Consider the following 25,047-nt stretch of genomic DNA (forward strand, 5'->3'; position numbering starts at 1 on the left):
TCAGTGCAGAAGTTAGATGCCCAACACATTGCTTTGTGTGTAAACATAATAATATTTACATCCAGCATAATTCAAGAAATTTCATCTAACGCATCAAGTTCAAACACCCAGCCTGGGCTCAGTGAGCAGTGCTGGGAAGCATGGATACAGGAACTTGAAGTTTACAAGTGCCTGAAGGGGCACATGAGCTCATGACTGATGGCTCACAATCCTTCCTTCGCAGCTTCACGTCACCAGCCTGCAAGTTCTGATCTGTGTTTTCATGAAATGTAAATATCTACTCAGTACATTTGTTTCACAAGTATTCTAAATTTTATTAGGAAAAAAATGTTAACACATAAAATTAGAGAGAATAATACAACGAATGCTGTTCTAACCATCAGCTAGATCAAACAACACTTGACCATATCCGCTCTATGTGTGTATGTATCCAATTATATTGCTTAGCCATTTTAAAGCATATTGTTTTATCCCTAAATAAATACCTCAGATGCACCTGCAGAAAATAAGGATACTCTCCTTCATAACCATGACTACTATCATAACTAAGAAAATGGATACTAGTTCTCTCACAGCATGTAATACACAACCTATATTAAAATTTCTATAATTGTCCATCAATCTTTTTTTCAAACGGAATCAAGGTTCACGGTTTATATTTGACTAAGCTCTTAGTCTTTTAATCTAGAACAGGAGCCCTTTATTCTTTTCTGTTACTGACTTGTGTTTAAGACATCACCTTACTTATGTCATATCTGGATTTGTCTGATTGCTTCTTCATGATAACATTTAACTTTTTTCTCTATTCCTTGTGTTTCCTACAAACCAGATGGTACAGCTAAACCAAATCATAAGCACTGGAATCAGTGGACTCAGTGAAATAGACTACCCTCCCCTGTGTGGGTGGGCGTCCTCCCATCCATCCACGACGTGAACAGAACAAAAGGTGGAGGAAGGAAGGAGGAATTTGCTCTTTTTTCCTGCCTCACTGCTCAGCTGTAACATCTCGTCTCATCTGCTCTGGCCTGGCTCCCCTGGTTCTCAGGCCTTCACGCTCAGACTGAATCACATCACCAGCTTTCCTGGGCCTCCATAATCCATAAGCTTGCGGAGAGCAGACCTGAGGGCCTCTCAGCCTCCATGATCACATGAGCCAATCCCTCATAATGAATCTCCACAGATAGATAGGCAGATAGATAGATAGATAGATAGATAAATAGAATGGATAGGCAGAGAGATAGATAGATTGGGGAGATAGAAGAGATAGGAGAGAGAGAATTAGATAGATAGAGATAGAAGAGACAGTCAATAGATAGATGATAGATAGATAGAAAGACAGATAGATGATAGATATAGAGATAGATATAGATAGATAGATAGATATAGAGATAGATATAGATAGATAGATAGCCTTTTGGTTCTGTTTCTCTGGAGAACGCTCACTAAGACATAGACTAACAACCTCCCTAAGTGCGCAAAAGAAACTCCATTAAATTCTTACAATCCAACCACTCATTTTCCATGACCTTACACGTCTTATTTTATCATCTTTTTCATCTCAAAATACTTTTATTACAATTTCATTACAGGCCAATGTTTACAGACTGATTTATACTGAACGCATTTCCGGTAAGCTGTTCCTTAACCACACATGGGAAAGCAGAATAACCACGTGGATGGGCTGCCTCCAAATCCAGCTTTTGCCTATAGACTGAAATATCATTAGTGGAATTTAGACACTAATGACCTTTAATTCCAAAGAGCCTGGATATCCTTGATCTTATCTTCTTGAACTTTGACTTTTATTATCACATTTGCAACTGTCTTACTGGGGTCAACAGCACTGTCACTAAGCACAAAAACTAAATATGAACATTTTTATGCCTAGAACAGAGGCTCACATGGTAGGTGATTAAATATTTACTGTAAGGAAGTAGATTTTAAAATATACATGCTTTATTTATTTTTAAGTTTTATTTTTACAAGAAACAAAGAAAATGAAACGGCTAAAGAAATTATATATAAAGAAATTACATATAAGGAAACTATAGGAATAGCCTCTATCCCCTACTGTTGGCTGGTTCAAAAGCTCACAGGGCCTTATGTTATAACATATCGGGTAAGTCCTCCCCCTCGGACCTCTGATAGCCTCCGGCAGTGTCGTAAAATATTCAGTATCACGTGAAATCTCTTGTCAACTTTCAAAGCTGTGAACTCCTTTATGTCAGCTTCCACTACAAAATAATGGCCTGAAAATAAAGATATTAATGCTAATTTTTATTAGGACAACTTTCAAGATGAGTCTTCAGTGTATTACATTATGACTATGAATGGCATTAATCACTTTTTCCTATCATTATCCAAGCACAGTGAGAACTGGTATTCTTGCTAAAATAATAATTATTCTTTAAACTGAAGTTGCATAATGTTTACTGTAGCATTTCAGAAATGTAGCCCTGCTTATTATATCACTGGCTATCTGCTGGTATCTTTTGAACAATTCACTTTTCAAGACGCGGTATGGTAGTGGTTAAGAGAATGAAACCCACAGCAGCTTTATCACTTAACTGAATGACCTCGGGCAAGTAACTTAAGCCTTCTTTGCCTACTCTGAAAAACAGTAATAATAATAGTACACAACTCATAAGGATGCTGTGAGGACTAAAGCCCTTAGTACACTATCTGGCACACAGTAAGCGCTATAGTATAAGCATGAACAACCGTCATCATTACTATTCTAATTCTGAAAATACTGGATATCATTCCATAATAGACTCTAATGCCGTATTTCTCAGCCTCGGCACTACAGACATTTTAGGCTGATAATTCATTTTGTCAGGGCTGTCTTGCGCATTATAGGGTACTTCAGCTGCATCTCTGGTTTCTGCTCACTAGATGCCAGCAGCACCTCCAACCCCAGCTATAACAACCAAAAATGTCTCCAGAGATGGCCAAATGTTCCCTGGTGGGAAAACTGCCCCTGATTGAGAACTACCTCTCTAGAGTTAGAAGTTTCTGGAATTAATCTTGTTTCTCATGTTTAGTTACATTCCAAACAGTTGACGTGTACACATATATATACCCTCATTTTACCTTTGGTTTCCTTCGTTTCTTCATCAATAAATCTGTGATAGAGATTTCTGGCCACAGAACTCATAGACTTTTTTGGTTGATGTAAGATCTTATATTTACTAACTACTGCCTTGTTGATTTCTTTAATAACGTCATTAATTTGACAATAGGTTAAGCGTGATTTCATGTACCTGTAAAAAAGAAAATGATTAATTTTTCTAAAGAATCATCATACACAATTGTTTTCTTTGCAAAACATTTACATATGATGACTTTATACAGTAGCAAAGCTATTAGTACTCTATATAAAAAATTTTATACCAACTTCCAAATAAACCAGACACATCTCAACCGTTGAAAAATTAGAGACCACAATATATTAGTGCTTATCTTCCCTAGTTATGTCTGGATACATAAATTCCTATTCTCCACCTACAGAATTAACATTACAATTTAAAATAGGTTTTCAAACTCTGATTCAAATAGACTGATTAATTGCAAATAGAAGTTTATTTAAATATTTTTAAATGTCTGTGAGCAAGGGAAAGAAAAATTTAAATATTAATAAATTATATAACTCATACCACTCTAGTTTCCTGCAAAAATGGATCTGTTCAGAGAGAAAAAGAAAAAAGGAGGAGGAAGAGGGGGAAGAGGAGATGAAGGATGACAAATGCGACAACAAAGATGACCATGCTGATCGAGACGAAGAAGAACTGATGGTAAAGGGGCTGCAAAGGGACAAAAGGGCCCAGAAGTTAAGCTGCACAGTTGGCCAGCAGAGGAGAACTACAGGCAGCCTCCACGGACAGCTCACTATTCATTCTGAACTCAAATGCCCTTAAGCATTGTCTCTTTCACGCTAAAGCCCACTCTTCCAATCCAATTTCCCTCCTGCCCATCCTCCCAGTCATCAGGGGCTTAGAATATAAGAATAGGAGACCCTTGATTCTGAGTGGTCTGTACAGACCAAAAACAAAATTTTCATGATCTGCTTCAATTTTTCCCTTCAATAAATCATGGATTCATTATGTTAAACTCTGTCCTTTGCCTCTATTCAAAGGGGCAGTTTTCTAATCGAAACTTCCTTAAGATAAAATAATATATAAATATGTTTAAAGGAAAATGTTCATATTGACCAAAACCCATTCATTTTCATTACTCCCTTCCTTTCTAGATTCATTTTCACCACTCATTTTTCTAACCACAATTTCCACAGTTGATGCCACAGCTCAACACAATGTAATTCCTTTAAATCATGTGAACTATTTCCTAATTTCCTCAAAACAAGTTCCAATGTTTTCTACTTTAATTCCATCTCAGTATTAACTTTTTTTGTTGTTGTTTTGTTTCTTTGTTTGTTTTTTGCGTTACGCGGGCCTCTCCCTGCTGTGGCCTCTCCCGTTGCGGAGCACAGGTTCCGGACGCGCAGGCTCAGCGGCCATGGCTCACGGGCCCAGCCGCTCCGCGGCATGTGGGATCTTCCCGGACCGGGGCACGAACCCGTGTCCCCTGCATCAGCAGGCGGACTCTCAACCACTGCGCCGCCAGGGAAACCCTGTATTAACTTTTTAAAGATAAATAAAGTCCTATGCTTGGAACACATTCTTCCTTATCCTAATTTTCTAACTTCTCTCATTCGTTAAATAACTCCTTAGTTTAAAAATGAATACTCTAGGGCTTCCCTGGTGGTGCAGTGGTTGGGAGTCCGCCTGCCGATGCAGGGGACACCGGTTCGTGCCCCGGTCCAGGAAGATCCCACATGCCACGGAGCGGCTGGGCCCGTGAGCCATGGCCGCTGAGCCTGCGCGTCCGGAGCCTGTGCTCTACAACGGGAGAGGCCACAGCAGTGAGAGGCCCGCATACCGCAAAAAAAAAAAAAAAAAAAAAAAGAATACTCTACCATGACTATTCTAATATCCTTCCTTCAAGGAAGCATTTTCTGAAGACCCTTCTATTCCAATGTTCTCACAGCCATTTGTTCTTCCCTTTAGCTCAGCCGATGAGCAACAACAATAACAACGACAATTTAAAAAACCGAATAGCATCAAACAGAATTTTAGCGACAATAAAGCTGTCAATAAAGGAAAGGACCAAGTGACCAAATCAAACAAACAAACAAAAAAACTAAAGAGAATTGTCAGCCTCATTCCTAGTCTCAGAACAGTGAAATTGCCAGATATTTTTCAAGTGGCTACTATGCATATGAAGAGATGGTCAACATCCTATGTCATCAGGAAACTGAAAAGTAAAGCAATCAGGTACATTATACTTACTAGAATAGCTAATAGAAAAAAACTGACAAAACTAAATACAGCGGAGTATGGGGAACAACAGGAACTCTCATTCTGCTGGGAATGCAAAATGGTACAGCCACTATGGGAGACAGTTGGACAGCTTCTTACAAAGTTAAACAGTTTTACCATAGGATCCAGCCATCATACTCCTAGGTGTTGACCCAAGTGAGGTGAAAACATGTCCACACAAAAACCTGCACGTGAATGTTCACAGCAGCTTCAGTCGTAATTGCCCCAAACTGGAAGTAACCAAAATGTTGCTCAACAGATGAATGAATAAACAAACTGTGCTACATCTACACGATGTAATATTAGTCAGTGATAAAAAGAAATGAGCTATCAGGCCATGAAAAGACATGAGGGGAACCTTAAATGCATATTACTAAGGCTACAGTGTATGACTCCAACTATATGACACCCAGGAAAAGGGAAACTATAGAGACAGTAAGAAGATCACTGGCTGCCAGGGGCTCAGCGGGGAGAGATGAAAGGGTGGCATACAGGGTAGTTTTAGGGCAGTGAAACTATTCTTATCATGGTGGACACATGACATTACGCATTTGTCAAAATCCATAGACTGTACAACACAAAGAGTGAAGCCCAATATAAACTACAGACTTTAGTTAATATCTAGTTAATAGTATCTAGACTGGTTTATCAATGATAACAAATGTACCATACTAATGCAAGATGTTAGTAATAGGGGAAACTGTTTTCAGGTATGAGAACAATGTACTATCTGCTCAATTTTTCTATAAACCTAAAACTGTTCTAACAAATAAAGTCTATTAATTAAAAAACAAACAACAAAATCCAGATGGACAACTCTCAGACAAGTAAAATAATCATGCCCTTTGCCCCAGGGATTCTCCTCCTAGGACACCATCTCAAGGAAATAAGGAATTATAAAATAGACTTGTCCAAAAGAAACTTCATTGCACCATTCTTCATAACAATGCAATCAACCCAAATACTTAATAACTTTTATAGAATAACTTTTATACTTAATAACTATTATACAACTATTAAAATCCAAGTTTTCCATGATAGTTAATGATGGAAAAATGCTCATGATTAAAAAAAAGTAAGTAAACTATATTCACAGAATAACTACATTGTTGTAATGACAATCAGAAACAACTTGTTATGTAGGTGAAGTTAAAATATAGAAGGAAATACTCTCTCTTGTCTGAGTGGTGGAATTACAGATGAGTTATCTTCTAACAACAAACATTTTCTAACAACGTGCATTATTTGTATAAGAAAGTAACAAGGAATGTAATAATATAAAGCCAGAAGTTAAGTAAAGCCCTGGAATTATGAGAGTTTAAAAACATGTATTTCCATAATTGGTTCCCCATGTCATCTGTGAAGAGCAAAGGAGCCCTCTCTCAGGGGAGGCATCTTGTCTTATTCACCCTGTATTCTTTTCCTCAGCACAGACTCAAACAAGTGTGTGGCATAAGTTAATGGACAAATGGAAACCGAACAAACACAGCACTCTCTGTTCTAATTCTCAAACCTATACAACACACTCACTTTCCTTAAAATTGCAGCAAAACTGAAGCTACTTCCGAAATGTAACTGGATAAATCTGTATCATAAAATGACCCTGAGAGGACTCAACAACAAATTGATCCATCTCTAGATCTCTCTATGAAAAGGTTTTACAACTAAACAAAAAACATAGGTGTTTTTTTTTTTTGCGGTACGCGGGCCTCTCACTGTTGTGGCCTCTCCCATTGTGGAGCACAGGCTCCGGATGCACAGGCTCAGTGGCCATGGCTCACAGGCCCAGCCGCTCCGCGGCATGTGGGATCTTCCCGGACCGGGGCACGAACCCGTGTCCCCTGCATTGGCAGGCGGACTCTCAACCACTGTGCCACCAGGGAATCCCAAAAAACATAGTTTTAAACATCTTCAACAAAAGATTTCCTGCATTTTCACAGTACAATGTAAAACTATTTTAGAAAAGATCGATGTTGGAACACAGCATGTTACAATTAATATAATCAAGGCTTATACTTATCAACATGTATGTTGATTATTAAAGAGTTGAATTTATCTTAAAATTTATCTTAAATACTTACGCAGGAATGCCACTAAACTCATCAGACGTTACAAATGGCATTTCTTTAACATTTTTTTGTTCTTTGGAGGGCTTCTTTGTGGGTGCAGCTTCTTCAACTTTGACGGGTTCTTCAGGGTCAAGATCTGATCCATTAACACTACAGAATAGAGATGCACAGATGTACAGGTAATCGTCAGAATTCTGCAGCATACCAGAAAGCTTTGCAACTGAAAATGATCAGTATCAAACACATGATTCATCTTGTTATAAGTTTATAGCCAACCTTTTTCTCTATCCCTACCCCTAATGCTCATGAAGATCTGAATAGTGAGAATGTTAAAAAAGCAAGTCCCTAAATCTTCAGTAATATAATTGTTGTTTACACACTCAAAACATGGTGTAAGTAGAACATGCGCCAAACATCTTCATCAGTTACCCCACTGGTTCCTCAAAGTCAATATGCGTAAAGTTGAATTTAACTTCTAAATGGCTTTTCTTCCTGACTTCCCTATTTCTGGACATGGAAACATCAATCACCTTACATTTCTATCTTTCTAATTTATCCCATTGGTTGCTAGTACAATAAGTCCCCTACATACAGATGAGTTCCGTTTCAAGAGTGCGTTCCTAAGTCCAATTTGTTCCTAAGTCCAACAAGTTAGCCTAGGTACCCAACTAACACAATCAGCTATATAGTACTGTGCTGTAATAGGTTTATATACTTTTCACACAGACAATACCTAAAAAACACACACAAAAAATAAAGAAAACATTTTTAATCTTACAGTACAGTGCCTTGAAAAGTACAGTCGTGCAGTACAACAGCTGACGCTTCTCAGCAGTACCAGCTATATCACCGCTGCTTTTACTCTTGTTTCTGGATATCCCGGGCTTGAAATAAAGATACTGTACTACTGTACTCTATACAATACTGTACAGCAAAGTACACAAAAGCACAACCACTTGTAGAGGATGCACGCATGTGACAATGCACACATGTGGCAATGTATGCCAGACACATGAACTAACATGACGACATGCAAAAGCATGTTCACATCTTTGAAAGTTTGCAACTTGAAGGTTCGTAAGTAAGGACTTACTATATCAATCCTGCCTGCTACAGACTCATTTTAGTTGCCAGCAATGAGCATGGGTCACGCTTGGCTCAGTCCTGCCCAATTTCTGGAGTCAATGAGAAGCCTAATATAGCTCCTACCCACAAGCAAATAGAGTCTACAAATAGCCTGTATCTTTAGGTTGTTTAACTGCCAAGGAAGGAGTGGAGCCCTGTTGCCAGCAGCAAGTCAAGCGATAAATGGAGATGGAATACAGGAAAGAGAAGATCCAACCCAGGAGTAAGGGAAGGGAATTCCAGGAAAGACAGGGAAGTGAGATCCCAAGACGACAGCTGAGTACCAGACACAGAGGGCAACCACGCCTGACTGAGGTGGTGTGATGAGGATATGGCCACGTGGTGGGTTGTCAAGATGAAGATGCCCAATGTTATGGTAGCACGATCCTTACATGAATCCTAACCTGAGACTCCACGGTAAGCCTGGCTGATTCTTACCTGTACTTGCTTATCTTTAGGCCCTGCTGTGTGTATCAACTGAAAATAACCATTTCTACCTATAGAAAGGTTCTGCTGTGGCCTGGCCCTAAGAGCTGACGCTAGGCCATAGTGAGTTTAGAATAAAATTCCTCCTATTCCTCGGGCCATATTCCTGCTGGGTAGCCAATGTTCAGTCCAACAACCCTGGCAGATATCCTATGATGACCTCTGTTCCTAGCATTTATTCATGACCTTGCCCACTAATTTTCTCTTCTTGGAGTGAAATTCCAAGGTACCCTGACATACAAGGGACTCTGTTGAGCTTATCTGTTCCTGGAGACCTTCAACTATCAGCAGCAACATGGCTCTTTTCCTACACAGCAAGGTTCGTGCCTTCCTTTCAGTTTTCAAACTTAAGCAGTATGTTGTTTGTGGAAACACATACACAAAACTGTGATTATCATAAACTCCAGGACGATTACCTCTTTGATAGAGAAAGGGTCTGCAATAGAAAAAGTGCTATAGGTACTGGAGTGTCCTATTTCTTAATCTGACTGGTGGATACGCTGATGTTTATCATGCTTCTTTAATTTACACTAATTACTTTAATTTATACTAATTACTTTAATTACTTTTCTGTATATATGATACATTCGAAAGTTAAAACGTTAAGTTAGCCATGGAATGTTTTTACGTACTTGGAGCCCCCTTTTAGAAATACAATTTTGTAAATCAACTATACTTCAATAAAGTTAAAAAATAAAAGAAATACAGTTTTGGGCAGAGGACTGGAGAGATGGGAGTGGAGAAATACTGGAAAGACAAAACACAGGAGCTCCCCAATCATGAAGACAAAAGATGACGGAAGATCTCGTGGAGCCAGACAATCAGAGGGAGGGCAGGGACAGACAAAACCCCGCAGAGGCCAAATGGACGCTGGGGCTACGAGACAGAGAGACAGGTTGAAGATGCCGAGTTCCTGTCTAGGTGATGGGTGGGTAACAAGGAGACAGTTTAGTCTTAGACACGCAAAGCTGGAGGAGAGAACAGCTCATTCATGAGATTCCCAGCAAGCGATTAAAACAGAACTAGATGCCATGTCAAGGCCAGAGTTGGACATTTGAGAGCATTAATAATGGTGTTAAGTTTAAGCGTGAGTAAAACAGAGCTTCAGGACACACTTGTAATTTAAAAGAGGGCGGAGAAAAAGGAGGCAGCCTAGTCGAAGATGTAGGATGACAACTAAGAAAGCACAGTGGCAGTGCAAATAACAGAATTTCAAAAAGATGGGCAGCAAAATAAAATGTGAGAAGAATCAGGGCAGAAGAGGTATTTTTTACCCCTTTGTGACCTTCGAGCAATCATTTTCAGAAGTATGGTAGTAATTAACAGCCAAAGGCTAGGTTTTAGGGGCTTCAGGAAAAGGGCAGGCACGAACATACACTGGCAGTGAACAGACAGAGGTAGGACAGTACTTTGAGGGTAAAAATAGAGCTAGGTTTTTGTTCCTTGAGCTGTTTTTAAGATGGGAAGCTCATTAATTTTAGTTTTACCCTAAGGCAGTGGTTCTCAAGGGTCAGGGGAAATTCTGCCCCGCAGAAGACATATGGCAATGTCTGGCAACATTTTTCATTGTCACAACTGGGTGGAGGGGTGGAGGTGGGAGGGGATAGAGGAGGCTACTGATACTTAGTTGGAAGAGGGCAGGGATGCTACTAAACATGCTATTTTCACAAAAAAGAATTATCTGACCTAAAATGCCAATAGAGCCAATGTTGACAAACTCTGCTCTAAGGGAAAGAAATGAGAAAAAGTAGAAAAAGACAGTCTAGAGGAGACTTACCCTTGGGAAAGAGGGGGGACAATTTTCCCAGAGACTGTGGGATAAGAAAACTGGTAAAGATGGGGGAAAGACTATTTCTTGTATAAGTAACAAAACAAAACAAAACAAAACCCTGGATAATCACTAACAAAATTGCAAGTATATAGAAAAGCAAAAAGATTTGAAGTGTTTGTTTTAATAGTTTGATAAAACCAGATAGTAAAAATAATTACAAACATACTTACATGTTCTGGGTTACTGTTACTTGAGGCAAATGGGGAGGTATGTTTTCTTTGAGATGTTCCACATCTTTATAATCTTCCTCAAGACATTCAAAGAGTTCCTAAAATAAAAAAAGAAAAAGCTCACAAATAAGCATCTGTCCTGCCTGTGTGTGTTTTAACATGTTAGATAGAACATGAAAGGGTCTTCCCTGGTGGTCCAGTGGTAAAGACTCTGCACTCCCAATGCAGGGGGCCCAGATTCGATCCCTGGTCAGGGAACTAGATCCCGCATGCCGCAACTAAGAGCCCGCATGCGGCAACAAAGATCCTGCATGCTGCAACTAAGACCCAGCGCAGCCAAATTAATTAATTGATTAATTATTTTAAAAAAGAGCATGAAAGACTACGTACCACAATCACAATGGTTCTGAGTATTCAAAACGCAGAGCGGTGAAAAAGCACTGAATACAGCAATATTTAAAAAGAGCCCTTTGGTTCTCGAGCTGATTTTGGATGGCGATATATTATTTTTCTCTACTGGATTTTCTCAGAGGACAATTGTTAGAATAACATTACAACAGGCAGGGTTGACATTCATGTCTTTCTAAAATAACCTTGGGAAGCAACTGAAAAGTATATGAAAGATTTATGTTTCTCATTCTGGTAAAGTGCTTTTGTTGACTTAGCAAACGTTCCCCAGTACCGGAGTGAGAATGCATTCCCAGAACGCAACGATGAGATACTGCTTGGAATGGCTTTCATATATTCCAGCTTAATGAAAATTCCTACTTGATCATAACCGCTTTCATTTTGTGTTGTCTTTATTTAACTTTCTCTAGAACTTGAGGTTATGAACTCATGCAAATTTAATAAGAAAAATACTCTGTACCTTCGGATTCCCGTCATCTGATTTTCAATCATAATGTAAACAAAAATTCCAAATAGTCTTTAATCCTGAGTTGAACATTCTCGAAACCCACACCTAACCCCGGGCATTCTTGGGCAGGGTAGAAGTGAAACCATTATTGGTTGCTGTTTTGAATTTGTATAACATCTTTCTTTTAAAGAGATGAATGATGTTCAGAGATACTAATTTCATTTCAGCTGATAGTAGGATAGGCACAATCATGCCCAGTCCCAGAGCTGAAAAATCTTTACAGACATTGAAGATTATAAGGCTTAAAAAGGACCAGAGAGGCCACCTTGACCATATCAATGGCTCTAAGAGCATGAGGTAATTATGGTACAGATTGAATAGTTTCCCATCCCATCAGAAAGTACACTAGCACTTTGATTAGGTGAAGGCTTATTTAGAATAAAATGTGTATGTGAATGAGGCTCAAGTTTTTCTTTGCTTGAGAATCCTTATACTATATTCTATAGAAATAGAGAAATGCAGAATAGAAGGGACCCAAGAAATAGTTCAGTATGACCCATTACTTTTCAAGTGAGGACACTGAAACCCCAAGAGGAAAAATGACCTTCTCAGGGTGGCAGGAGGTGCTTCGGGGAGCCAGGGTGAGAATCCACATCTCCAAACCCCAGGGCAGGCATTCCTCCTACACCACACTCCCAGGAGATCATTTATTTAAATTAAACCTACCAAGAATTATTTAGGAGAGACTTCTCTGGTGGTGCAGTGGTTGAGAATCTGCCTGCCAATGCAGGGGACATGGGTTCAATTTCTGGTCTGGGAAGATCCCACATGCCACGGAGCAACTAAGCCCATGTGCTATAACTACTGAGCCCACGCGTCGCAACTACTAAAGTCCGCATGCTCTAGGACCTGCGTGCCGCAACTAATGAGCGCTCGTGCTGCAACTACTGAAGCCCGCACGCCTAGAGCCCGTGCTCCACAACAAGAGAAGCCACCGCAATGAGAAGCCTGCGCACTGCAAGGAAGAGTAGCCCCCGCTTGCCGCAACTAGACAAAGCCCACGCACCACAACAAAGACCGAACACAGCCAAAAAAAAAAGAAAAAAAGAATTATTTAGGAAATATTCCTTTTTAGTAAATAGACTGGCTACCAGCATGGAGGAAGAAACACATCTGGAACTCTGGAGTCCTTTATACTGGGAAAATAAAATGCAAATGGCACTCTTTACCGTTAATAATAACTTACAAAGCTAAGAACATTATAAACTTAAAGAATCCTTAAGAATTCCCTGGTGATTAGGGAGTCTGTATCTATTGCCTTTTTATTTTGTTTTTTTCACTAGAAAACCATTACCTTGAGTGAACTGTTGGTTTGTTCTTGATACTGAATTTCCAATTCCAATTTATTTAGAAGTTCATTTACTACAATGATCTCATCTCCTATTTTATTTAATATAGTCTTCAAGGTAGGTTCTTGCCCTATTAATAAACAAAGATAAAATGGAAAATAAAATGTATAGAAAAGCAAAAAACATACATGTATCCAACTGAACTCTTGGGACAGAGCTCTACCTTAAAGAGACACTGAGGGTTGAGAAAGAACTATTGTTTCAGCCCCTAGGAACTGTCTCTATGGATAATCTTAAGAACTCATTTCTAAGTAATATGAAAAAAAAGGAAGGGAGAGATAATTACACTGTTTCCCCTGAATCTTTTGCTTCTGGAGAACTGTTCCACTAATAAAACACCTAGAAATGCTAGATAAAATACACACCCCTTTACATGCATAATCGAGCTCTTATGAGAAAAAGGTAAATCACCAAGGGCTTCCACATGAAGAGCGAACCACAGACCAGGCAGTACGTGTCAGCTGATGCTGCAGCAGCCCTAATGGTGGTGGGGTGGGGGACGAGGTACAGAGGAATGCTGGAGAGAGGAGGCTGTCACTCTCAGCAACCTAATATATTTGGTTTTAATGGGGATAAGAGCCAAGGCTTTGGGACTTCAAAGCACAGGATGCTGAAAGTGAGAATGCCTAACGAGGCCAGGATCCCTCTTCATGGGCTATATCTTCAGTGAATGTGTAAACCTGAGAAATTCTAATCACTGGCCAGGAAGATAAGCTTATGTTTGGACTGGCCTGCAAGAATGGGTGGGAGGCGGCGGAGAGTAGCCTGCTCTCAAATTCCCAACCCCACCTCCTAATCCCTCTCTCTAGCTTCCTAGATACGAGGATGGGAAAACCAGAGTCCCCTCCGCCCTAGAAATAAGAGAAGTAGTAAAAAAAAAAAAGAATTCTTAAGGGCAGATCAAAAGCACAAAAAGGAAAACTATCCTCACAATCAAATCTTTCCATCTTCACTTCTAGCAACCAAATCATGAAATACACATAACTGAAAACATCCTGTGACCACATCTATAGATTACGGATGCAGTAGAGAGAAATGGCTAAAGCCTCCAGGCCTAAAGTCAGAGACACCAGTACCTGCCCTCAGAGGGTTACTGGGAAGTAGGAAAGTACATATAAGATGGGTGAGCACTGTGCTTGGAACCTAGTAAAGCACTCAGTAAAGGCAAACTATTATTAATTGACGTAATCTAATAAAGCAATGCAAATTGCATTTGACAGTAGGTTCATAACAACTAAAAGAAATTAACAAGTAAATTAGAGTATTGATGTCTCTGCTGAGATTAATTGCAGGGGGTAAAACAACTAGCTGGATATACTGGTATCTCAAATAACTTCGTCATCGAAATTTTAGGGCCTTGTTTGCTGATTTATAGTAAAATAAATTCACTACTTTTGATAGTAGTGATCTAGTAAATTACAGCAGCCAAAGTGGCAAACAAATTACTAGGCTTTCCTAAATAGGCCATGGAACCAAACAGACAAATTGTTCTCTCCACGTACAAATGATGGTTACCCAGTGTGTAGTTATCTAACAGGTCAGACTGCTTCATCCAGGCTTCATGCTTTGATGGGGTCATTTGAATTCAAGGTTTGATCGTTAACAGATCACTAAATTATATTTTTCCAATAGTAATCATGCCCTCAGAAAGAGAATCTAAAGAAGACTACTTATTAAAAACCTAAATGTCCTTTTTCAGATTTTCAATAAAAGTGGCATAGAAGTAGACAAGTACGACACTGGGAATCGGGACACAAAACCTGTAGTTCCAACTGACTACCCATGAGCTGGGGGACCGGGGCAAGTCACCTGACTTCTGAGCCTCAGTTTCCTCATGTGCGAGACCAGGGGGCTTGAGAAGATGAACCCACAGTCCCTTCAGCTTTAACTTTCTACAGAATATGTCAGCCACCAACGGTAAAATGGATGAGGCTCTTTATCAGTGGTTCCCAACAAGAGACGGAGAATATCAAAGTCTCAGAAGGACATGTATAATTTGAAGGGACATTCCAACAGTATAATTTCATATTTGAATTTTTTTAAATTATCAATTCATAATACAAACTACAATAAAAGTTCAACAGGATCTTCCCAGCAGATGGAATTCCACCTATCAATAAATCTTTAGCTTTCCTAGATACGGCTGGGAAGTACATCATTTTTGTAAACAATATTTTTCCAGACTTCACAAGGATCTCCTACTTCTCTGCACTTCCATTGCATCATCCACTTTCAGCACTTCAAAATATCTTGGAAGATGGTTACAATTGACAAGTTTCTGGATGTTCAAAAAATTAACTTCATTTTCAATTAGTTGTTTCCTAGTGATATATATTGATCAGCTTCCTCCAAAGCAGTCTGTAAGATGGGTTATGGGCTACTTCTAGCTCTGTGGATCTTTTCCACTTCTGGTTTTTTCCTTGTCTTTTCGTATCTCTACTTAGCTCTAGAACTAGGAACATTAAATAACCTTCAAATCTTACTATTCTGCCTTGTGTGTCTCAGAAAAACATAAGTAAATAAATATAATTAATAGCTAGTTCATTGTTCAATGTAACTTACATTTTAGTATCCTCTGCAATATTCAAAATACTGAGGGCAGACTGTTTTAAGAATCACCATTCAAAACTTAAAATTACCTCTCTAAGATACATTCACTTAACCAGGCATAAGATATCAAAGTGGGACAATAATCATAATGCATTTTGTATGTACAAAGTCAGTGGAATCTGTTTTACTTACCACAATTTCTTAACGACAGAGTTTTTTTAATATTGCCAATCTTTTCATTAATATGAGAGCATAATTGTTCCAGATCCGAGGAGGCCATCCTTTAAGCCTCTGAAGAAAAAGATATACATTTATAAAAAAAGGGAAGCCAGACAAATTTATATTCACTTTCAAAATCCAAGAATGGTAAACACCCAGTAAGTCACATGTCCTTGAAAAGAAAGTACAAAAACTCAAGAGAAATATCTTTCAATTCTACAAAATTCAGTTTCTGTCCAAAGTCCAGCACTGACTTGTCTTAGAGCTTTCTGTGGTTAATGCATCCCAAACCAGGGTACAGGGGATAAGCCTGTGTCATTTCCTTATAGATTTAAGGGGACAAATGCCTTTACTTACACATAAAGACAACATTGGCATTTTCTTTGAAAACTTAAAGACCCAAGAATTTTAAGGAAAAACACAGTAAGTTCAAAGAAACGGGTCCAGGTAAGCATTTCTCCCATGCTGTTGGGTTTGGGGCTTTACTATTTGGGGTCGGTAAGGACGTGGAGGGAAGGGAGGAAAGAAATCAGGTACTATTCACTCCGAGGGTTTATGAGGTCTAAAGCATCCACCCCGGCTAACTGGGCGAAGCAAGGTCAAGCCCTCTCTTCCGCCCTACGCGGCACCGCCCCGAGCCCCCCACCCCGCCCAAGCAATGCCTTCCGCCCGCTTCCGAAGGCGGGATCCTCAACACCAGACTCCAACCTTTTGCGGATCCAGGAGCAAAGGGCCCACTCAGTGCGGTCGCGAGGCGAGAAGACCCCTCCAGTCTCCACCGGAAGCCCAGGATGGCGAGACCCGGCTCCGGGAGTGAAATTCAAACTGCCCGCCGGGTCTTGGTATCGCGCAAGCGCACATCAGCGCTCGCGGAACACTGCTTAGAGGCCTCTTGCGTTTCCAGGTTTACCCAGGGCCGCAGCTGAGCGGGGCCAGGGGCGGGGCAGTGGTGCGGGGCCGGGCCGGGGAAAAGGCGGGGCTGGGTTGGCTCGGGCGCGAAAGGCTGCCGCGACAAATGCCCCTCCTACTCCGTGCCGTAACGGGTGATTTCAGTCGGTCACCCAATCCTGACCGTCCAGCAGCCAGGGCCAAGCGCTCGGGGGATCAAATCGCGAGCTTAAACTGGGTCTCCAAGTTGGCTACACATTAGAATCACCAGGGCAGCTTTTACAAATTCCAGTGTCTAAGCCGTACCTCAAATCAGTGAATTCAGACACTCTGTAAGTGTTGATTTGTTTGAATTAGAATCCAAGCAATATTTACACATTGTTATTTGGTTGATACATTTCTTAAATCTCTTTTAATTGCAACAGGCCTACTTATTTAGAGCTAAATTCTTTTAGCAGGAACGAAGCCTTTCATTGTAGGACTAAATGTAAGGCTTAAAATGTCAACATTCTATGAAAAATAACATAATAACAGAAATTCACCCTGCAGCATCAAGGACAAACATTATCAGATTACTTCCCATGAGAAAATAAACAAGAAGAAGAGAGCGTAAAGGCACTGAATACAAGACGAGAGGGGGGAAATGTGGAAAAAATACAGAAATGAGCAGTTGGATCACTGCCTACTTCTTATTTCCTTCTGGGACTGGTTTACTTGGCAGGACTTCTTCAGCTGCAATGACAGAAACTCTATCCAAACTGACTTAAGCAAGGAAAAAGACTTTATATGGCGTATAAAACTGTAAAGTGTGTGTGTGTGTATGTGTGTGTGTGTGTGTGTGTGTGTGTGTGTGTGTGTGTGTGTGTGTTCAGTTACAGCTGAACCCAGGTACTCAAGAATACTATTAGGAAGCCATCCCCATCTCTCAGTTATGCGTTCCTCCCTGTTGGTTCCATTCTCAGGCGGCCTTTTCCCTATGGTGACCTCTGGTACCTCCAGACTTATACCTCAATGGTTAGCAGTTCTTGCTTTCCTAAGAGATCTAGCAAAAACCCCAGGATGGAATCTCAACAGCCTGACTTGGGTCATCTGCCCACTCTGAATCAATCAGTCTAATCTGGAGGGGTGAAATGGTCTGATTCACTAGGTAGCCTGGAGCTGGAAGCCAGGACAGCCCTACCCAAAACACAAAGTCTGAGAGTAGGACACAGGTAGTTTCTCAGGAAAATCTAGCTGCTTTTATGAGACAAAGGGGACAGCGAGAAGTAAAAACAAAACAAAAACCTGCCTTCTTCAGGGTTATGACTCATTCAAGGTGAAGGAGACAACTTGCCTCACAGAAATTATGTTATGGGGAATTAAAATTTATTGGTATCCCATCTCTTTCCACAGAGAAGCTATGTTCCATTGTCATCCACAAATTACAAGTAGGAAAGAGCTATTCTGCATTGGAATGATTGTATTGCTGATATAATTCCTTGGAAAAATTCCAGAACCATTGCTACAATTCACTATTCACTTCCATAGTGTTCTGAGAAGGATTTTACTTATGATACTGATATTGTCAAGTTCTAAATCCTTTATATATTCATCCATTCTCATCTCCATTTCTTTCATTATGTCAAGAAGATTTATTTTTCATTCTTTTTCAAGCTGAGATGGTCGGTTGAGAGAAAGTTATTTGTGTTTGGAATCTCAATAATTTATTTCTTCCAGGATAGCAATGTCCTGACCTGCACCTATCTTCCCTTTCCTGTTGAAGTACCTCTGGACAGTCATATGACGAGAGGGAAAAGAATGAAAAGAGCAAGATGTAAGAAATTGCTGGACTGTTCCTTGCAAGAAATATGAGCAAAAGTAATGTGAATCCTAGTCTTCAGAGAAAAATAGTAATAACAATAACATCAATTAACATTTATTGGGTACTTATTCTAATTCAGGCATTTTACATAAATTATCCTGTTTAACCTTTGTAATAAATTTATGAATACTTAAATTATGATCTGCACTTTACAGATGAGGAAACTGAGGCTTATAATTAAGTAACTTAATTATAAGCCCAAGTCAATAAATGGCAAAGTGGATCCCTGACCTCAGAACTGTCCTCTTTACCATGATGCTCTGCTGCCTCCCCAGGAAAAAGGGGTCATTTGCTCCCGTGTTTTGTGTTTCTGAACCTATAGACTTCCATCATCATTTAATTCCCTCATGACATATCACAACATGAGCAATTTTAGATTACCTATAAATTTGAAGTTTTTGATACCCAATTGACTTTGACAGAAAAGACTTTATTCATACTTTTTGTACTTCTCTTTGTCTTTCTCTTGTAGCTAAATGTCGAGCTTAACCTCTGGATGTCCCTAAACTGTCACTGTAGACTAGAGATCAAAGATCTCGTTAAGCAACAGGCCTCTGCATTTCTAGGCAACTTGGGAAATATTTATTCCTCTGGTTTTGACCGATGACTAGTGACCAGTGGGTCCAATAAGTTTTGGGACAGGTTCATAGCTCTCTAGCGCTGATGGGTCTTCCTTTCTGAGATGCCTCACTGATCACACAGGATAAGTCTGACCTTTTAAGGAGTTATAACATCCAGACAGATTATGTTTTTACATTTACCTATTAAAATACTCTCCTTTAGCTTGTTTTATTTATTTATTTATTTATGTATTTATTTATTTCTGCCCTGCGTGGCTTGCAGGATCCTAGTTCCCCAACCAAGGATTGAACCCAGGCCACGGCAATGAAAGCACCAAGTCCAAACCTCTGGACCACCAGGGAATTCCCTGTTGCCTTGTTTTTAAAAGCCATTTTCTAGATGAAAAAATTAAAATCCAAAGCATGTACTTGTAATACAGATCCCACAGGGACTATTTCTCAATTCTCATTAGCTGTCATAGCAGCTGAGGTCATCCCAGAAAATCAAAACTTGTCACTTTTACAATGTTTCATACCCTAAAATGATTTATAGGGGAGTTTTTTTTAAACCAGAGAGGAGAGGAAACAGAAAAAAAGCTTACCCTTTCCCCCAGTGGTCTTTCTTAACTTTATTGAGTCTTTATCTTATGTATAATTTTTTAGTTTTATAGTCAAGCCGCAATTTCTGTGCCAGAAGGCTGCTCTTAACAAAGGCCCAGAGGCATGTAACGTGATTAGAGGCAGGAAAGGAAAGTCCCCAGCAAGAAAACTTCCCTCTCTCTCTCATCTAAAAATTCCACCCAATAGTAAGACAGAGGAAGATGCAAAACAAAACCATCAGGAGACCTTTTCATAGTCCCAGCTCAGTCATTAACTGGCTCTGTGAACTTGAGAAATGAACCACTTCTGAGATCACATCCGGCTCAAAGCATCAGACATTTTTTTCTTCAAAAAAAGTTTCTCTCTTTCTGTAACTTGCTTTTTAAATATAAATATGACTAGGTAAGGATAATAGACTTTTAAGTTAGAAAAGAGAACTAAGATTGTCCCATGGATTTTCCTTTCCTTACTTATTAACAAATGTACCTCAAATAAGTTTTTTGTTTTTTTTTAAAAAAACCCTTTCCAAAGAACCACTAATAACTGTCGACAAAGAAAGAGAGATAATGTAAGGTAATAAACATTTAAAACTGATGTCAAGGAGGGAAACAAGATTCTGGAGCAGAGAGAAGAAGCAGAGCATGGCCTGGCTTCTAATGACACCACCACCCCGGAAATCATATTGGAGAACCTACATATCTGAGAATTGAAGGAAATCTGAAGATTACCACCTGAGGGATAGTCTTCCTTTTTTCCCTCTTCTCGGCCATGGCTCTCTTTCTAACTGAGTCTAGTTTCCCATTGGAAAATGATCCAAAGTTTGAGCTATTCCTCAAAGCAATGGACTATTACTTGAAATTGTGAAAAGCAGAACATTGGTTTAGGATGTCTAACAATGAAAGAAAAAAGGGAGAAAGGAAGGCAAGGAAGGAAGAAACCATGCAAAGAAAATAAAGAAAATGACCTACAGGAATACATATTTAAAGGAATGGAAGAAATTTTATATCCATATGAATTATATATATATTAATTAATTAAAACTAAGACCTCATAGAAAAGAGAATAAACAGAAACAAAAGAAAAAGATGTAAGGAAAGCATTAGACTTAAAAATATAAATTGAGAGTCCAAACAACACCATTACAGAACTAGTATACTGAAGTACAAATAGCAAGAAATAGAAAAGACACCATTGAAAATTAAGTTAAAAGAGAAGTTTAAGATGATTACAGTACATGCAGTTGAAAAAGCAAAGAAAGTAAAGTACATACAGAGAAGCCCACAGAAACAGAAGATAGAAATGATCCAACATGAGGATAACTGGTGTCCGAAATGTAAAGTTCACCAAAAATGGGCCAGAAGAATCCAAAAGATGTAATAAAGGTGATTACCTAGGGGGGGAAAACATTGAGCCTCTAGATTGCATTCCAGGAAAATTTACTAAGAGATACTCTACAACTAGAAATATTCAAGTTAAGTTATTCAACTTTAAAGATAAAGAGTTCTTTAAGCATTAAGGTAAAAAGCAAATTGGCTACAAGAAGGGAAAATATCAGGGTGCCTCAGATAACTGCACTTAACTTTTTATTTTGAAAAATTTCAAACATACATAAAAATCGAAACAGTTGAGCAACAAACACTCATATATCCTTCACTTAAATTCTTCAAATGTTAATATTTTGCCATATTGTGATATATATGTACTTCAGAAATATTATTGTATATTGCAAAATCTAGGGAAACCACTTGTATTTGGCCGTACTGCTCAGCTTGCAGGATCTTAGTTCCTCAACCAGGGATTGAATCTGCACCATGGCAGCGAAAGCACCAAGTCCTAACCATTGGACCACCAGGGAATTCCCCAAAATTTTTTAAAAGAAGAATAATTGTTTACTAATAAAGAATGCTCAACTAAAACCAGAGAAGTTAGGAAAATAAGCCTCTGGTGACAAATAGAAAATAGTTACAAACATTGTTAGTATTAATCCAAATATACCAATAATCACTTTAAATGTGAATGGGTCTAATTACACCAATTAAAAGATAGAGATTGTCAGACTGGATTTAGAAAAAAAACCACACACACACAGGACCCAACTATATGTTGTCTATAAGAAACCCACTTTATATATAAAGAATCTAATAGATTAAAAGTAAAGAGAGAGGTAAAGATATACCATGATAACACTAATCAAAAGAAAACTGAAATAGCTATATTAATTTTGGACAAAGTAGACTTCAGACCAAGAAAAATTATCAGAGATAAACAGAGACACTACATAATAATAGAGGGGTCATTCTCCAAAAAGACATACAATCCTAAACACATATGCACCTATCAACAGCATCAAAATACATGAGGCAAAAACTGATAGAAACGAAAGGTAAAATAGACAAATCCACTCTCACAGTTGGAGACTCCAAAACCCTCTGTCAAATAACCAATAGATCAAGCAGGCAGAAAACATTAAGGATGTGGTTTAACTGAACAACACTATCAATTTGATCTAATTAGCATTTATAGAATACTCCATCAAACAGCAGAATAAACATCATTTTCAAGCTTGAATGGACCATTCACCAAGAGAGACCACATTCTGGGCCATAAAATATACCTTAACTAATTTAAAAGAAGAGAAATAATACATAGTATGTTTTCAGACAACAATGGAATTAAACTGGAAATCAATAGTAAAAAGATAGCTGGAAACTCCTCAAATATTTCGAAATTAAACAACAAACTTCTCAGCAACACATGGGTGAAAAAAGGAGACTCAGGTGAAATTACAAAATACGTGAGAGTTTCACTCCTGGGATGGCAATGTGGGGAGCCCCTAGGACCTGCTCCCCAGCGGAACAAACATAACTAGTGTAGACTGTGAAGGGAAAAAAAGCCATTTAAAATGTCTGGAAGTTGTCTGAAGGGCATACAGAAAATTAAGAAATATTTATTCATAAAGGCTTCTAATACTTAGTTAAGACCAGTGAAAGTCTGTGGGCCTTGAGCCACCACCTCCTTCCTGTCTTTCCAACTCCAGCTCAGCTTGACGGAAGCTCTACTCCAGGCAGTTGTGGCCAAGAAGACAGTGGCCACAACATTTCGTTCTCCCCTCGGGTTTCTATCAGGGAACACAGTATCTCACCAGCAGGGCAAGCCACCAGTATTGCTCATTCCCTCTAACTCTGAGTTGAAAAGCCTGAATTTCTGGTGAGAGCGACCAAAAAGTCGGGGGATCCCCTTCCTCTACGCAGCCCCTCCCTACGAAGAGGCTCCACCCCAGGCTTGGCAGGCTGAGACTACTAGGGCCCCAATGGCCCTCCCTCCAGCTCATTCACAGGGCAGAGGGTCCATGCTGGGAGGGGCCAGCCGCGAAGACCCCACCCAGCACCCAGAGTAGTGGTTCGAGATTTTGCCCTTTGTGTAACATTTTAATTTTCACTTTTGCCTTTTGATGTACTCTTTAAATCTTTGTATGTAAGCATCTGTCATTTTAATGAAAAAGTAAACCAGTATGGGCTTTCTTTAAACGGGGTGAGGGTGGGGTTTGGACTGGAAGCAAATATGTCAAGTAGGCTAGCAGTGGTTATAGCCACTGTTACTGCTGTGATAGGATTTTTGTCCCTGCATTTTCAATACACATAAATAAAGGACGCACGGTCTTAGCTTGAGCTTCTTTAACAAAATTTATAGTCTCGGTGTCTTAAACAACAGACATTTACTTCTCACAGTTCTGGAGGCTGGGAAGTCCAAGATCAAGGTGCCAGTTGATTCGCTTCCTGATGAGAACCCACTTCCTGGCTTGTAGACAACCACCTTCTCTCTGTGTCCTCCAGTGGCAGGAGTGGTTGGGTTGGGGTAGGGCGGGGATGGGGAGAGAGGAAGAGAGAGAGAGAGAGAGAGAGACATCTTGTCCTCTTCTTATAAAGGCCACCAATCCTATCAAATTAAGCTCCCCAGCCTCATGATTTCATTTAACCTTAATTGACTCCTAAAAGTCATATCTCCAAATAGTCACAATGTTGGGTTAGGGCTTCAATATATGAATTTTCAGGGGACACAATTCAGTCCATAGCAAGGTTGGCAGTCTCCAACTGAGACTGGGAGGCTAATCTTTTATACCTCTGGCTTCTAGAGTCTAGCATTTAAAAAAATTTTTTAATTATTATTTTTTTTTCAGCTGCGGCATGTGGGATCTTGGTTCCCAGACCAGGGATCAAACCCGCGCCCCTTGCAGTGGAAGTGCAGTCTTAACCACTGGACCGCCAGGGAAATCCCTCGATTCTAGCATTTTAATGTGACAGAATGTGTATATGTAATAGTAGGATAAGATGAAAGGATCAGCTGCCTATTTAGAGGAAGGGACAAGGACACAAATGAAAGGTATTACTTAATAATTTTTCAATAATAAGAAAATCCATCCTCTTTCTCATTCACATATTCTAGAGAATGGTTGCTGCATACAGGGGTATAAAATGTCCAATGCAAACACTAGCAATGTATGAATAATCCCTTGAATCCTGGTAGGCTGTGGGTGACCTGACCTCAAGAGAGACTCAGAGCTGCCTGGAAATTGGAGCATTGGTTTCTATCAGTACTTAAAAGGAAGAAGAGAGAAATATTAATAGAGCACATTTGTAGTACACAATTTCTCCAGTTTTTCACAATTAGAGGTTGTGTTTTAGCACTTTTTTGGGCATATGCTTAGTTCACACAGAGGAGGAGAATAACCACATTGTATCATTCAATACCTTGGCAAGAATCAGACTGAAAATTCAAACGGGATAATTGGAGAAGAATTTAATTAAAAAGCTACCCACAGGGCTTCCCTGGTGGTGCAGTGGTTGAGAGGCCGCCTGCCGATGCAGGAGACACGGGTTCGTGCCCCGGTCCGGGAGGATCCCACATGCTGCGGAGGGGCTGGGCCCGTGAGCCATGGCCGTTGAGCCTGCGCGTCCGGAGACTGTGCTCCGCAACGGGAGAGCCCACAACAGTGAGAGGCCCGCGTACCGCAAAAGAGATTACAGAAGGTAACAAGTGATGGCGAG

General features: G+C 39.6%; 1 protein-coding gene across 8 annotated transcripts in view; it reads right to left on the reverse strand.

The window, feature by feature from the left end:
• Positions 1-437: 437 nt before the first annotated feature.
• Positions 438-25,047, reverse strand: part of SKA1 (spindle and kinetochore associated complex subunit 1) — a 37,855-nt gene continuing 13,245 nt past the window's right edge. For 3 of the 8 annotated variants that reach the window (XM_079942643.1, XM_079942644.1, XM_079942645.1), the window contains 6 exons: positions 16,067-16,165; positions 13,270-13,394; positions 11,060-11,157; positions 7,460-7,597; positions 3,094-3,263; positions 438-2,249 (listed from right to left, as the gene is read on the reverse strand). In XM_079942643.1, the coding sequence (XP_079798769.1) occupies positions 2,101-2,249; positions 3,094-3,263; positions 7,460-7,597; positions 11,060-11,157; positions 13,270-13,394; positions 16,067-16,154 (768 nt within the window). In that variant the 5' untranslated portion in view covers positions 16,155-16,165 and the 3' untranslated portion in view covers positions 438-2,100. Of the gene's footprint in view, positions 2,250-3,093; positions 3,264-7,459; positions 7,598-11,059; positions 11,158-13,269; positions 13,395-16,066; positions 16,166-16,450; positions 16,479-16,801; positions 17,005-25,047 lie in introns of those variants that run through there. The other 5 variants (XM_079942647.1, XM_079942648.1, XM_079942649.1 and 2 more) reach the window with 3 other exon arrangements.

Source organism: Stenella coeruleoalba, assembly GCF_951394435.1.
Source record: "Stenella coeruleoalba genome assembly, chromosome: 14".
Classification (NCBI taxonomy): Eukaryota; Metazoa; Chordata; class Mammalia; order Artiodactyla; family Delphinidae; genus Stenella; species Stenella coeruleoalba.